This window comes from Girardinichthys multiradiatus, chromosome 9 (assembly GCF_021462225.1).
Source record: "Girardinichthys multiradiatus isolate DD_20200921_A chromosome 9, DD_fGirMul_XY1, whole genome shotgun sequence".
In the NCBI taxonomy this organism is placed as follows: domain Eukaryota; kingdom Metazoa; phylum Chordata; class Actinopteri; order Cyprinodontiformes; family Goodeidae; genus Girardinichthys; species Girardinichthys multiradiatus.
This window is the reverse complement of record NC_061802.1, coordinates 27,281,654-27,296,259: the sequence shown is the minus strand read 5'-3', so window position 1 is coordinate 27,296,259 and position 14,606 is coordinate 27,281,654. Positions and strand designations below refer to the sequence as shown.

The 14,606-nt window shown below is 39.8% G+C and overlaps 1 protein-coding gene across 1 annotated transcript in view; it reads right to left on the bottom strand.

Annotated features, from left to right (window-relative positions):
- agbl4 (AGBL carboxypeptidase 4) overlaps positions 1-14,606 on the bottom strand; it is a 479,295-nt gene that overhangs the window by 209,461 nt on the left and 255,228 nt on the right. Inside the window, exon 5 of the mRNA XM_047374823.1 lies at positions 10,845-11,061. Coding sequence (XP_047230779.1) covers positions 10,845-11,061 — 217 coding nt within the window. The remainder of the gene's footprint in view (positions 1-10,844; positions 11,062-14,606) is intronic.

The window sequence follows — 14,606 nt, the reverse complement described above, 5'->3', positions numbered from 1 at the left end:
ACACACTGGTCAAATGAAAACAGGCTTGTTCGCCGTTACTCAAACGTCATGGTGATATATTTACTTTTAAATTTCAATCTAATACCTGCGAAGAACTTATATTTCATTTCCTTGTGATTTTAATGCTTATTTTTGACGGGGGGACACCTAAACATTCCCCTTAAATCAATAACTCCTGCATTAAAAAGACATTTATACAGTGATGTGAAAAGGTATTTGCTCTTTTACAGATTTGTTTTGATTTTGCATTTTTGTCACACAGATCTTTCAGATCAAACTAACTTCAACTTTAGTCAAAGATAACCTGAGTAAAAAGCAGTTTTCAAAAAGGATTTCATTATAAAGAAAGCTATCCCAACCAACCTGGCCCTGTGTGAAAAAGTAATTGCAGCCTAAAGAAAGGATTGTGCCTGTTGGGCAACAAGGAGGGCCATCAGTTTTTTACATCACTGTCAAAGAATTGTGACCCACTCTTCTTTGAACTAGGCCACATTGAGGCATTTGATTTATAGCATTTGAATTGGATTTAAATCCAGACTTTAACTAGAACAATCAGAAATATTTTTTGAGCCCTTCAAGATGCACTTGCTATGGATCATACTGAAGGCTGGATTTTCTCCTTCAGGATTTTCTTCTTAGGAGCAATATTCATGGTTCCATCATATGTGGTAACTCCTCCAGGTTCTGCAGCAGCAAAGTGACCCCAGACTATTTCACTACCACCCCCATTTTTGACTGTGTGTATGATGTTATTTCTGAAATGGTGTCATGAACACTGCGCTTAACTAAGGCAAGCGAGGCATGCAGAGCTTTAGATGTGTTGGGTTCTTTAGTGACCTCCTGGTAGTCATTAATACACTCTTGGATAAATTTTGGTAGGCTGGTCACTCTAGGAACCTTCACTACCATTTTCTCTTTTTGTAAATGATGGCTCTTTCTTTGGTCACAAATGATTTTGTAACTCTTTCAAGAATGTTAGATATTAACTTTGTTTCTTATCCATTGTTGACTTTATTTTATTGATGTTTTAGCCTACTTCATGTTGTTAGACATGTTCCATTTAAGTGATTTCTTGAGATACCGACTAGCAGGTAATAATCAGGCCTGGGTGTGGCTAGTGAAATTGAACCAACAGATGTGGTTACAGTTAGCTCGTGATATAAAATAGGTAGACAGTTATATTTTCCCATAGGGACAGGCTGGTTTGAATAGCTTTTTTTTCCCTTATTAAATAAAATCATAATTTGAAAAAAGCTTTGTATTGGTGTATTTATTCAGGTTATTGTTGTCCAATATTTAATTAGTTCGATGGTCTAATTTTTTGTAGTTGATGTGATTTATGACATATTTTAGACTTGAATTGGTATAAAATGGTTTCTCTTTCCAGTTTGCATGTGCTGGTTGAATGTCCAACTTCTAAAGTCAGTATTGTATCAGCCTTTAGAAAAAAGGGTAAAATCTATGTGAGGCATAAACAAAACCATGTATTGCACACATACAAGCACATGGATAAAAACAAAAAATGATGCACGAGTTAAAAGTAACTTTCGTTAAGTTCTCCTCCACATTCCTGAGTTGTATTCAGACATGCTAGAAGTGAGTTCTGAAGAGCAGTCATGTAGAAAGAGAATGCTGTTACTGGAGTTATTAACAGCCTCCTGTGTCTCCCCCTGCTCAGCTGAGCTATTCAGAGCATGGCGTTCCTCATCTGCCACAAACACATGCCGACAAACGCAGCAGACGGACACACCATGCACCCCCCACCACGCGTTTTGCAGTAATATGTTTTTTGCCCATTTACAACAAATTAAGTTTCCCTCAAAGTGAATTTCAAGCTTGGCTGCCTTTGGAGGGCAGGCAGCTCTTTTTTCATTAATTTTCATTCTTTTCCCTCCAACAAATAATTTACTGTATAGCCCACTCTACGTTACTCAGCGCTCACTCTCTTGTTGTGTCCCCTCTTGCCTGTGTGCTGTTGAACTTGGGCCAGGCAATGGAAAGCAATTACACTGTCAAAAAGGTGTATTCTGATTTATTAAAAGCCTTAAATGCTATCTGTTTTGCTCCTCTTTGTGTCCCCTTTGGGAACCAAACCCTGACACCCAAATTAGATGGAGTGAGTGCTTGTTCCTCAATGCTCCATCCTCGAAGCCATCTCAGACGCAGGCAGAGTAAATTTCCATTGGTAGTGGAGGACAGAAAGATGGCTGTAACACAGCTGCAAGGATAGGAATACATTTTCCTCTGATGCTTAAAAAGCAGGGGAGACAACGAGAGGCAGAAAGAAAGATGTGTCTGCTATCAGCCACCAAGGATCAGTTTGAGATAATGTTAATCTTTTTTATTTAATTTTATCAAGCGAGTTCTGAACTTTCAACCCACCAGAGAGCTCCACTTCAATGAACTGCATGCCCCGAGACACCAGCCATTTCACAGATCTTTTCATTAGTCTAATTCCTATTCATGCAAATACAGAAAAGGACAAAAGAATATGGGAGAGGGATTGAGCAGAGACAGACCGCAAAGCCATTAAGGTGTGAATACATTACATTTTCCTAAATAAATATTATTTCTGTCTGAGCGGCCAAAAATCTGTGTGATTTAACATGAGCATTATAATAAAAATCAGCAAGGAGTCAAGACTGTGTGATTGTCCTAAAACAAATTCACCCTCACATGTGGTACCTCTTAATCTATTTATTGACCATATTCTTTTTAAGTGCACACACAGCTGAGTTGTGCTGCAAAGTTAAACATATCACAGAAAGACAAACTGCACTCCCTCCTTTTCACAGCGAACGACACATCAAGAGCCTGGCTAATGCACCCCCACACCTCCTTCCAGCCCTCATGTCCTCTCCTTCATTACTGTGTTCTTGATCACCAGAGAGATGGGAGAGATGCAAGGCTGGAGATGCGTAACAAAGCAGCTAGTATCCTGGGGGAACCATTAGCTGGAGATAAGATGCCATACAGCACTATAACATAAGGACATAGATCATAAACCTGCTTATCTTTGGCTCCCTCTGGATCACCTTCTTACTCAGCTTCAACCTTTTCTCAGATTCTTGTGGTAACCTAAAGATATTCCCTTGCATGTATCTAATATATTAGGGGTCATTCACTAATTAAGTGAAATACAAAAAAAAAAAATAGCTGCCAAGAAACACATAACAATACAGAGATGACCTTTCCATCTACAAAGAATTTCCTCACAGTTCTGATGCTCACCTGCTGTAGGCTGAGATTAACATATAACCAGATGATAAAGAGACTTTTTTTCTGCCTGATGCCAACTAGTTTCTTGCTTGTAAAATGCTAAAATTCCTTAGGCAGACAAAGAAAAATTGATGGCAAATAAATAATCCAGGGAACAAATGGCAAGGATCAGCTAACATTAGCAACACATAGAAAATAAACAATAACTAAACTTATGAAAAACAACTTAAAGTTAGAAATATCCGTCTATTGATATGTGTAAGCCAGCTAATGGAGCTATCATTGTAAATTTGGGGTCATATTTCAGACATTTTCTAGATTTATTATCCAGTCATGCCTTGAAAATAAAAGCTGAAGGATAAAAGGTGAAAGTTCTCCTGGTATGCAACTTTTGTTGGACCAGGACGTTTGCTCCAGTAAAGAACCCGAATTCTCCCATTGAAACTTTGACTTTTTTGCTATTGAACAAAGATACTTTTAAATGTCCTTCTTTCTGACATTTTTTTCACTAAATCAGTAGGGTTGCCAAGGGGTAGGCAATTTCTGGAGACTTTCCGTCAGAAGTTAAGCTGCGGAAATTTAGAAATATTCTAAATTGGAAACTTTCCATCTTAAATATGGGAATTAATGGGAATTCTTAGGAGTTTGGGAAACTGTAAAACCGTAACCTGTATCATATCCAAACATAAATGCAAACATTTTCTTTAGTCAAAGGCAAACGCCCAAATTTAAATGCTCATACTTATTAATTATACTTATTACTAACTGTGCATATCACATGGTGAAGGTCTCTCCCTGTTGATTGGATATACAGATAAATAGAGTTTTGCGGCCCAGTTGAATGAGGCACACCACCCGTATCAACATCTGCCACTATATACAAACAAACAGAAAAACAAACAAAAAACTGTCTGTCACATGGTTTCACTTTGCACCATCACCTCACCCACACACTGGAAGAGTTGATTATTCTGTAGCTGGCCTTTGAAAAACACTCAGTGAATAGAGGGCTCTCTTTATTACAAACCTATCATAGATCCATTCACAGAACAGTGTCTGTGTCAAGATCTCACGTATCAGAGTCAGTTAACAGAAAACGCTGCCATTAATTAGTCAGTGTAATTAAAACTGGCACTTCACTACAACAGATGCTGGTCTGAGAGTCAATGACAATGCATGACGTATGCAAAAGCCAATACAACATTTGAATATGAAAGTCCAGGTTGAAAGTGTCTTCTGTTAACACAATGGATGTCCACGGAGCCCAGCTTGAAGTATGGTGTTTTCTGTTTGCCTACCCAGGCTCCTCCAGTGTGGCTGCTGACCTTCTTTTTCCATGGCTGGAGTGGCTATTGATTGGATCTTGGCACACAGTGTACAAACACAGAAATAAGGAAAGAGAGAAGCAGAAAGGCAGATATAGGCACAGTGTCCACTCTGCTCCACTCCACTCTTGTTGCTCAAGACACAGCCCAAAAATAGGTTCATGAAGACAACTCTCACAGAGCAGACAACTTAGACATGGTAAATGAACACTCACCACACACAGGATTAAGTCTCAAATTCAATCACAACATTGTAAGCAAAGTTAAGTCACTGCAGCTGACAGTTAATGCTGCTTTTCTTTAGCACAGTACAAGTGATCAATCACAATCTTGATCTGATTTGTGGGATTTAAACAGAGAAACAGAGCTGTGCATGTGACACCTCAGCTCCATGATGTTCATATCAATAGCTTTTACTTGATGTGACTTTGCAAACCACATTTCTGCTGGTGGTGAGCAAGTGGCACAGAGGCTTATAGGTGGCAAATTCTTTCTCCCACCATGAGGCAGCTATCTCATTTACACTTTCTTTCCATCTGCTTTACAGGCAGAGGCTGTGCTGTGTCAGAGGTGACTAATAGTGTCGTAGCCCTTCCCTCCCCGCCGGGGCCAGCAAAGAAAAACCTCAAACTGCTGCCTCTGCAACTCCAGGGCAGACCTTGCCTACTGGTGAGAGGGAAAGAAAAATGCTTTGTCAACAAACAGGCTGGGCAAATAGGGTGCTTTCAATTCTAGATGGCCAGGGGAAACTTGAGGAGCATAAAGAAATTAGGAAATAGTTTGAAAGACAGAAATAGTAGGTGTCCTTTCAAAGAGGCTTGTTAGTATTGTAGCAGGTCGAAAGCCTGTTGTCTCTTTCTCTGAACCTCTGTGGACAGGGGCGCCTCAGGGGGAAGAGAGGAAGCAGTTTTCTTAGATACTGTCAGGATGGTCCTCTAAAGGAAATGTTCAGACAGACGGGAACCTGACGAGCAGACACAAGTCCATGAATCCAGCAGAGCAAGCACAGGAAGAATCAAAAACTTCTCCTCTGGGAAATAAGATGGATTTTTCTGGTATTTTAGTCTTTGTGTGTGGGAGTATGTCTTTTAAAGTTCTCTGTGTTGGGGCTGAGGTGTACTTAGAAACTGCAACAACGCTTGAAGCAAACATTCAAGTTTTACATTTCAGAAATACCTTAGGTATGTTTTACAAATACATGAATAAATATAACACCTTGGCAAAGACCTAACATGAATAATGAAAACAAAAATCCATCCATCACCTGCTTATCAGAAGACCAGAAGGGAAACCAAGACATTCCTCATCCCAGGGAAACTCTCCTGCTCAGTCTGTTGGATCCCAAGCCATTCCCATGCCAGAAAAGATACATACGTACAGTATAGTTCTTCCAAGATGTACTCAATTGGACCCTGAAAAACTTCTGAAAAAATCCTGGTTATACGCCTGAATCAACCCCTTTCAATGTGGAAGAGCAGCAACTCTACTCCAAGATGACAGATCTCCTTAAACTATAAGGCTGGAGACACACTTTTTCAATGGAAAAACAATGAAGTTTGAAGTTTGCAAACCTTCAAATGATGAGTTTCTAAATAAATAGAGCTCACCAAGTGGTGGCCCACATCCAGACCCAGACAAAGTTTCATCTGTACCCAGATCGATTGTAATTGAATATTTTTTCATGCATTTACTCTAATAACATTTAAATGTGTACAGATTTTCTAATTTGCCTTCCAGTAGCTACAGAAGTACAGTAGAAGCTTTAGTAAACATAATTTCACTCTGGATCAGTTACATTAACTGGAGTTTTTTTTTTTTCTCCTCATGATAAGAAATAAACAAAAATAATTTCAGATAATCAACAGTAAGCAGAAAAGTGGAAAAAGACAAGAAATCAGGACGGCAGGGGCCTTCCCACTAAATGTTATTTATAGTGTTGGTTTCCTGAATAGGTGAATTCCACTCCTATTGTCTGAAGTCTAAAAAGAGGGAAAGAACAAAGTGAGAATGAGGTGAATGTAAAAATTAAATACTCCCCAACCTGCCCTATTAATTAATCTCCAGGCAGTCACACCTGTCTACACTTCTCTCAGATTCCCAGTTAAACAGACCATTTCAAGACCACACATATGAAAACATGACAGTTCAGTCTAAACATTTAATCCTAACTCTACATTAAACTGACAAATGAAATCACTGTTTAAAGTCATGATCTCACCACAATCCTCTTTTCTATGAAACTGATACAGAAATAGCTGAGCATGCGAAGAAAGGGAAGTTTAGCAAGGTGACCACAGACCCATTGGTAAATTACCATCCATAGTGGCATCCCAAGGTCAAGATGGGCAGTAGGTGTATTACTGCAGGAATTTAGAAAACTACGAGAACTCATACAAAGATGGACAGGGAGCGATGAAGGGAACAATAATGTTTTCACCAGGGCAAATGAGGTGGTGAAGCAGTGTATACATGAGCCACAACAATAGGTTGGCCTGGATGATATCCTAGCAGCTGGACGAAAGAAATGTATTTTCTGTTAGTTCTGCTTGGCAATTTATTACTTAAATAATAAGACTGAAGAAAGTGATTGTAGACAAATTCACTGAATAACCATTGCTGCCCAGAAAGCAGAAACATGCGACTTCAGACGCTGTGACAGAAACTGCTTGGTTCATACTCAAGACGTGCTTTAGCGGGTGTCTGCAAAACCTGGCAGCACAACATTTTAATTAAACATAAGTAAAAAAAAACAAAAACCTATGGTTTTGGTAAATGCTAATAAAATAAAAAAGAAATCACCTGCACATATCTTACACTAGCAAAGCAGGTTATGTTGCAACATATTTTTTTTATAAATGGTTGGGGTAAACGTTTTTTCCCTTCCAGCTTCAAAATGTAACAAAAAATAAGGTTCAGTTTCATCGTGCATCGTTTCTGACGGATGGATGGACGATTGCATATCTTTGTCCAAACTAAGTTTTAAGTACATGTTTATTTGACTTATTCCTGTTCATTTACATTTGCTTGGTGGTGAAATCAAACGTTAATCATGACATAATTATCAGAAATGCCACAGATCCTACTGTGGTAAATATATAAAAAAATAAAATAAGAAATAAACTTTTTAAGTATCTCAAGTATGCAGACTGCTTGGTCTATTAAATTGAGGAATACATTATAGGAAACAAATTAGGCAGCACGACAGAAGCATGCCAGTGCAAATGGCCCTAAATCCTATTTCCACCCTTATGAGATAACTGTACCCATTAGAAGGTTTAAACTATTCTGATGTCCCACCCGTGATCTGGCGTATCCAAAGACTCTGCCTTGGAAATTACAGCAATCTGTCCTTAAACTTTGATGCAGTCGAAAAGCTTCCTTTATCCATTCTCATCTCTTTCCCTCTGACCTGTGAGTGTGTGTGTGGAGTTGCAAATGTAAATGCGAAGGAGAGACAAGAAATGGCAACAGTGAGACAGAGAGAGAGAGGGAGATAGAGAGGGAGCAGTCAGGGAAAGAGATATGAGAGGGTGGGGCTAAGCTGTCTGGGACCAAGGCCCAGAGAACATAAAGAGAAAAATATGGTGATAAAACCTCTGTATGACTGTGAATACTAATACTGACTCTGTGAGCCGAACCAACCAAGTCTGTCCTTTCCCTGTTCCCTTTGTCTTGTGAAGAGAAATGATGCAGCTTAAAAATAAAGTGAAAAGAGCCTGTGCTGCACAGCCTGAATTGTATATCTTAGTTCCAACACTGCTACACACATAACAGTAGCAGAGATTGAAGAAAAGAAGATTTGTTATCAGCACCAGTGAGATTCATGAAGCCTTCATTTTTTTAGCTGTCATAGCTTAGGTCCATTTTATTTATAATGTATTGCACATCAGTGATTTTTGCTGTGTTCATAACACTGCAAAACTGTGAAGGCAAAATCACAACACCATAATGAACACCATAATGAAATATTACAGTTAGATTTATGTCTGACCATTCATTGCATGCAATTGCCACAACAAAACAAACAATTCATCTTTTTATTAAAAACTGCAATAATAAAGAATCAGTGAACAGAGATGCTTCACTTTAACAGAACAAATTTACATTAAATCAGGCATAAATAATAGTCGTTTCAGTTTAGGGCTTTCATGCTATTAATTTTCTAAATCTATGAGGAATTTACTTACATATGGTAAATATTCATAGAGTCGGCTCTTTCTAGTAAGTCATGTCTAAATGAATGATTGGTAGCTTTGAAAGCATATACTAAACCAAGCCTGTTTATTTTTTATTGTTCGTCTATAAAGTTTCTAAACCATTTTTTAAGTCTTGTTTTTGTTACTATTGTTTTTTATCAATCAAAAATTGAAGTGTCGCCCTCATGCAGCTGAGAATTACTGCCTTGCATGAAACCGTGCCTTAATGTTCTGTTAGGTTATAAAACAATATCTCAAGCTTTAAATATCTCTCAGAACAGTGTTCAGCACACCACTAGAAAATGGGTATGAGTATGGCACAACTACACACCCACCAAGACATTGTTTACATAAACCAGTATGCTGGGTTAGGACAGCATTCAGCAGAGAAGAAGCCAAGTGTGCCATGGTAACTCTGGGGGAGCTGCAGAGCACAACTATTGGTTGTAAACTCTACAAATCTGGTCTTTAAATGAGAGCGCCAAGTAGAAAGCCATAAAAAGTACAGTTTGCAGTTGCCACAAGCGACCAAGGGGACACGAAAAACATGTGAAAGAAGGTGTCTGGTCAGATGAGACCAACACACAACCTCCACCGTTAAACACTGAAGTGGTTCCTAGTCATGTTGTGGGGATGCTTTTTCAGCAGGATGGAGAATCTGGTCCAAGTTGACGGGAACATGGATTACACTAAATACAGGGCAATCCAGGAAGAAACCCTGTTAGGGGATGCATAGAGTTAAGCGTGGGGTAGAGGTTCGCCTCCCAGCAGGACGTCCCTAAAAATACAGTCAGAGACAAGTTCAAGTCCAAAGCTAAATCCATCTGAGAATATGCGGTAAAACATGAAAACTGATGTTAAAAGAGGATTTCCATCCGGTCTGACTGAGCTTGAGCTACAGACTTTCAGCTTTAACTGCCGTGAAAGGTTCTGCTAGTATTGAGTTAGGGTGACAATGTAAATGCACACCACGCTTTTCAAATTATTATTTATAAAACAAACTTCAATTTCTTTAATTCTTTGTTTTACAAACAGTTCTTTGTTCTCCCCCTTTCCATACTTTGTGTTGGTCTTCAATTTGTAGTTGTGTGATTCTGTGATGAATTTGCTATACATTCTGTTTATTTATTTGGGTCTTGCTTAACACTGTTCATAAAGTTCAAGTCTATGTGATCACTAAACCCACCAAAATGCATTTTATATTTTGGACGCAGCCAGAAAACATTTGGAGCGTTCTTGAATTTATTGATGTTTCTGAATCTAAAACAAGCCAATAAATGTATCAGAAAACTTCGCTGTGGCTTCTGTGTGGGAATAGAAATGTTGTTCATGTCCAACTGATAACCTCTTCAGTCATTTCTGGATAAATAACGAAAAGGATTTGCTGTTACAGCCCTGGCATCACCATCCTAAACCAACGTTTAAAAACTTGTTTGCACACAAATGTTAAACGCAGAATTACCACAAAAGAACAAAGAAAATATGTGACTCTTAATATTCTTTGCTTTCGTTATTAACACAAGTCATTACATCTTTAATTTATAAGGGTTTTGCACTTTAAAAAAATGTGCTATCAGCCATTTAATACCATGCTTTCTAAATTTCAGAGTAATTTCAGCATTTTATGGTCAAGTGCTCCTTACAAGTACCTGTACTTTCATGGTATCTTCCTTGAAGTAAGCTTCCCTGACAAATGTTGGAGGACATAAAAGTCATAATCTCTCAAGCATTTCTAATGAGTTTTTCTCCAACAATTATTTGATAAGAGCAGACAAGACTGCAGGCAGCATGTATGATACACTGGCGTCCATTGCTGAGATGGGAGCTCTGCTGATCACACACATACACATTCAGAAGCTTGTAGTTTGTCATCTCCCAGTGTAACAATCCTAATAATAACATGAGAACGAAGTTATGGCCAGCAGGCACACCTAAGTTACCAGTCTGGGTCTCCTTAATCTTACAGCCACAAACCATGTCACATAACCCCTCCATGTCTAATCCTAGTCATCATTTAAACGCCCTCCCTTAACCCTAGACATTTTCAGGTACCTCACATTTTCATTTTGCCCACCTGCTTGTGTTGCCTTTCATTGGGACTTACCACACTGAGTCCCAGCTGCTCCCTCTGCAGATAGGGGAGGTTTCTGCGCTCCAAGCTGGCAAGGTAATGCTGCAGTCTGGTGTAGGTGTACGGGTAGCAGTAGGCAAACTGATAAACATCGTCTTCTTGGTCGAAGCAAAAGGCAAATGACATGACATAGTTGCGTCTGTGGTCAGGGCAACGGTAGTAGTAGACGTTTTTTGGTGGAAGCCTCTGCCTGCAACACAAATACATGGTAAAGAATGCAGGCTATCTATGATGACTGGTTTTTCATGTAAAAAGTACAGAGGTTAAACTTCACCAGTTATTAATGGAGAAAATAAAACAACCATTTTGAGTTTAAATAATGAGGAAGAACCAGGATTAGAGGTAATCAATACTTGGCAATAATCCGCAGCCATCATATAAATGCTTCTAATAGAAGGCATTAGATTGAATGAGGAAAAAACAAAAACAGGTGAACATTCAACGGAAACACATAATTAAGAATGGATAAACACATTTCTTGACACTCCTGGCAAAAAGGTGTAAAAATATTTCAAATAACTTAATCTTTTATTGCAGTGGCATAATCACTCAACTGGAGTCCATGTTAATAATTACTTGTTTATGACAGCCATTGCACAATTGCTAGTACCCTCCTCTGCTCTTCTCCCTGTACACAAACAGCTGCACCTCCAGTCACCAGTCTGTCAAGCTTCTGAAGTTTGCGGACGACACCACCCTGATCGGACTCATCTCTGATGGTGACGAGTCCGCGTACAGATGGGAGGTGGACCATCTGTTGGACTGGTGCAGCCAGAACAACCTTGAGCTCAACGCTCTAAAGACAGTGGAGATGGTTGTGGACTTCAGGCAGAACCCAGCCCCACCTGCCCCCATCACCCTCTGTGACTCCACAATTGACACTGTGGAATCTTTCCGCTTCCTGGGAACCATCATCTCCCAGGATCTCAAGTGGGAGCCAAACATCAGCTCCCTCATCAAGAAAGCCCAGCAGAGGATGTTCTTCCTGCAGCAGCTGAAGAAATTCAACCTGCCAAAGACTATGATGGTGCACTTCTACACAGCCATCATTGAGTCCATCCTCACCTCCTCCATCACCATCTGGTACGCCGCTGCTACAGCCAAGGATAAGGGCAGGCTGCAGCGTGTCATTCGGTCAGCTGAGAAGGTGATTGGCTGCAGTCTACTGTCGCTCCAGGAACTGTACATCTCCAGGACCCTGAAGCGGGCACGGAAGATTCTGGCTGATCCCTCCCACCCTGGTCACAGACTCTTTGAGAGTCTCCCCTCTGGCAGGAGGCTGCGGTCCATCCGGACCAAAACCTCACGTCACAAGAACAGTTTTTTCCCATCTGCCACCAGCCTTGTTAACAAAGCCCGGAAACCACCCTGACACTCTCCCTTTCCCCCACACCCCCCCTTTTTTTTTTGCTGACAGGACACCTGTAACCTGTAACTCTATGCGTTACATTAACGCTCAGCTTGGACTCCTGCTTTACTTGCACTGCCATACTTGCACACTGATCATCTGCACTGTTGTACCGCTCTGGCATCCTATACTGCTCTACATTTACTCTCACTCACTTAAAACTGTGCACATATATTTATATTATATTGTAGATATGTTTATACTGTTTAATTTGTATTGTATTGCACCGACTACGCCAAAACATATTCCTTGTATGTCCAAAAACGTACTTGGCAATAAAGCTTTTCTGATTCTGATTCTGATTTGGGATGAGCTGGATATAAGGGAGTGCAAGCGATGACTCAGGCGCTGGACGAAGAGGATTGGTCAAAAAGTAGCAGGTGTTCAAATTTTTGTGCCACTGGCAATTTTCTTCAAAACAGTTATTCCCCCAACCCCTTAAAGGCTGGATGTTTTGCTAAATTCTGTGTGATGTTATGCTGCTGCCATAAATGATTAACTTATTTCACCAGGAATGCTGACAAGCTTATCTATATCTGTAGATCCTGTATTGTACCTCTGTATACTAGCCCGCTAACACAATAAAGCAAAATATTGTTTAAATTTGTATTTTAGTAAATATGATATAGTTGCAACATCTGACTGAAACTGCTGTATTATTGTGTGAGCTATTTTTATTCAGTGACCAATCTCTCAGTATTTAGTCTGAGTAACCGGCTGGTATATTAGCGTTTGTAATGCATTTAGTGTTGTGCATTACGCAAACTTTATCATGTTAGGTCAGGTATTAGATAAGGCGAGTATAGGCCTGAACCTGCAGTCAATAGTGTCCAAGGGCCTCGTGTACGAAGCGTACTTACGCGCAAATACCTTGCTGCGCAATGTTTTACGCACAACTCGGCATGTACGAAAATCAGCATTACGTAAAAGTCTGCAGAAACCCACGCAAATCGTTGATCTGCCGTAAAAATGTGTGGAAGCCTCTCAAACTTTTTCATTTGACAGTAAGAAGCTACATTTAACTAAACCTTTCCTAAATACAATGAAATAATACTTGGTTCAATTTTATTTAATTCATGGAGCATCAAACCTGATATTTCTTCATGAGTTTGAGCTTTTACGGTTTAAACCCGAGCGACGAAACTGAATAACATTTAGCCTCATACGATAACATAACACACCTCAGAAAACGGTGAAAACAACCTCAGTCAGATGTAAACTGTAAAACTTCATCTGCTTTCGCCTCTGTTTCTGTCATCTGTAGATGTAGATGCACATCGGTCTGAGCGCTGAGGAGCATAAAATGCTAGTGAATCATCTCGGGGGCACTTTCATTCTCACCGAAAAAGAAAACGTGTTGGATCAGCAGATTATTACCAAACAAGTCAGGTGCGATGATTCCTAAGGTGGACATGTGTGATTGAAGAGTTGCGTGAAATTTTGGCAGCGGGAAGAAGTTGGAGGCAGGATTTCTTTTTCAGAGATCGTACTGACCTGCTGACATAGCCAGTTTTGATTGCCCAGGGCAATTATTTTGGAGCTCCGCACGGAACTGGCCTTGGTGTTACAGAGGAAATTCAGGAGGAACCGTGCATCGCTGGTGCCAGTTCATGTTCACTACGATGCAGTCCGTTCAACCAGGGCTTTTCAGAGAGGAGCTGACTGACAGGTCGGGTATTTAACAGTCATCGCTGAGCCGGGCCATGCCAGCCTTATAGGACGGCTTCATCTGCATGTTGCTTAGATATATATTAAATTCCTCTAAACTGTGGCTAAGATGGTAAACATTATTTTGGAATGTGCAGTAATTTGCCTGTTTTAAAATGTAATCAGAGTTGGACTGCTATAAGGGCACCATCTACAAATTAATTGGCTTTTGTGAATAGAAAGCATCTTCATTCAATATATGTTCAATCTATTTGTGATATGTAAATGTGTCCCACAAACGCAGTGGCACATTGGCCTCCTCAACTGATGAGTCCTTCATACTATAATAATAATTATAATTATTCTAATTATAATAGTTGTGTTGGCAACAGACTTCAAGCAGGCTCCATGCGCGGTGGTTAGCTTCTAAGGTGATGTTTTTTTATGTGATGTCCTGAATGGTTTAAAGATTTAAAGTACCTTACATCGTTTGTGTGGTGATTGTCCTCCTAATAGAAATATGGGAGGAATAGTCACGCCAGCTATAATAGAGCTGCAGAAGCTAGATAGTGCTCTTTGGATTTGACACATAAATTGCTAAATAAGTTTTATTCTGGCCAAGGATCATAATTCAGCTCCTACCGTAATAACGATATTTAACCTTCTGCCACTCAGCTTTT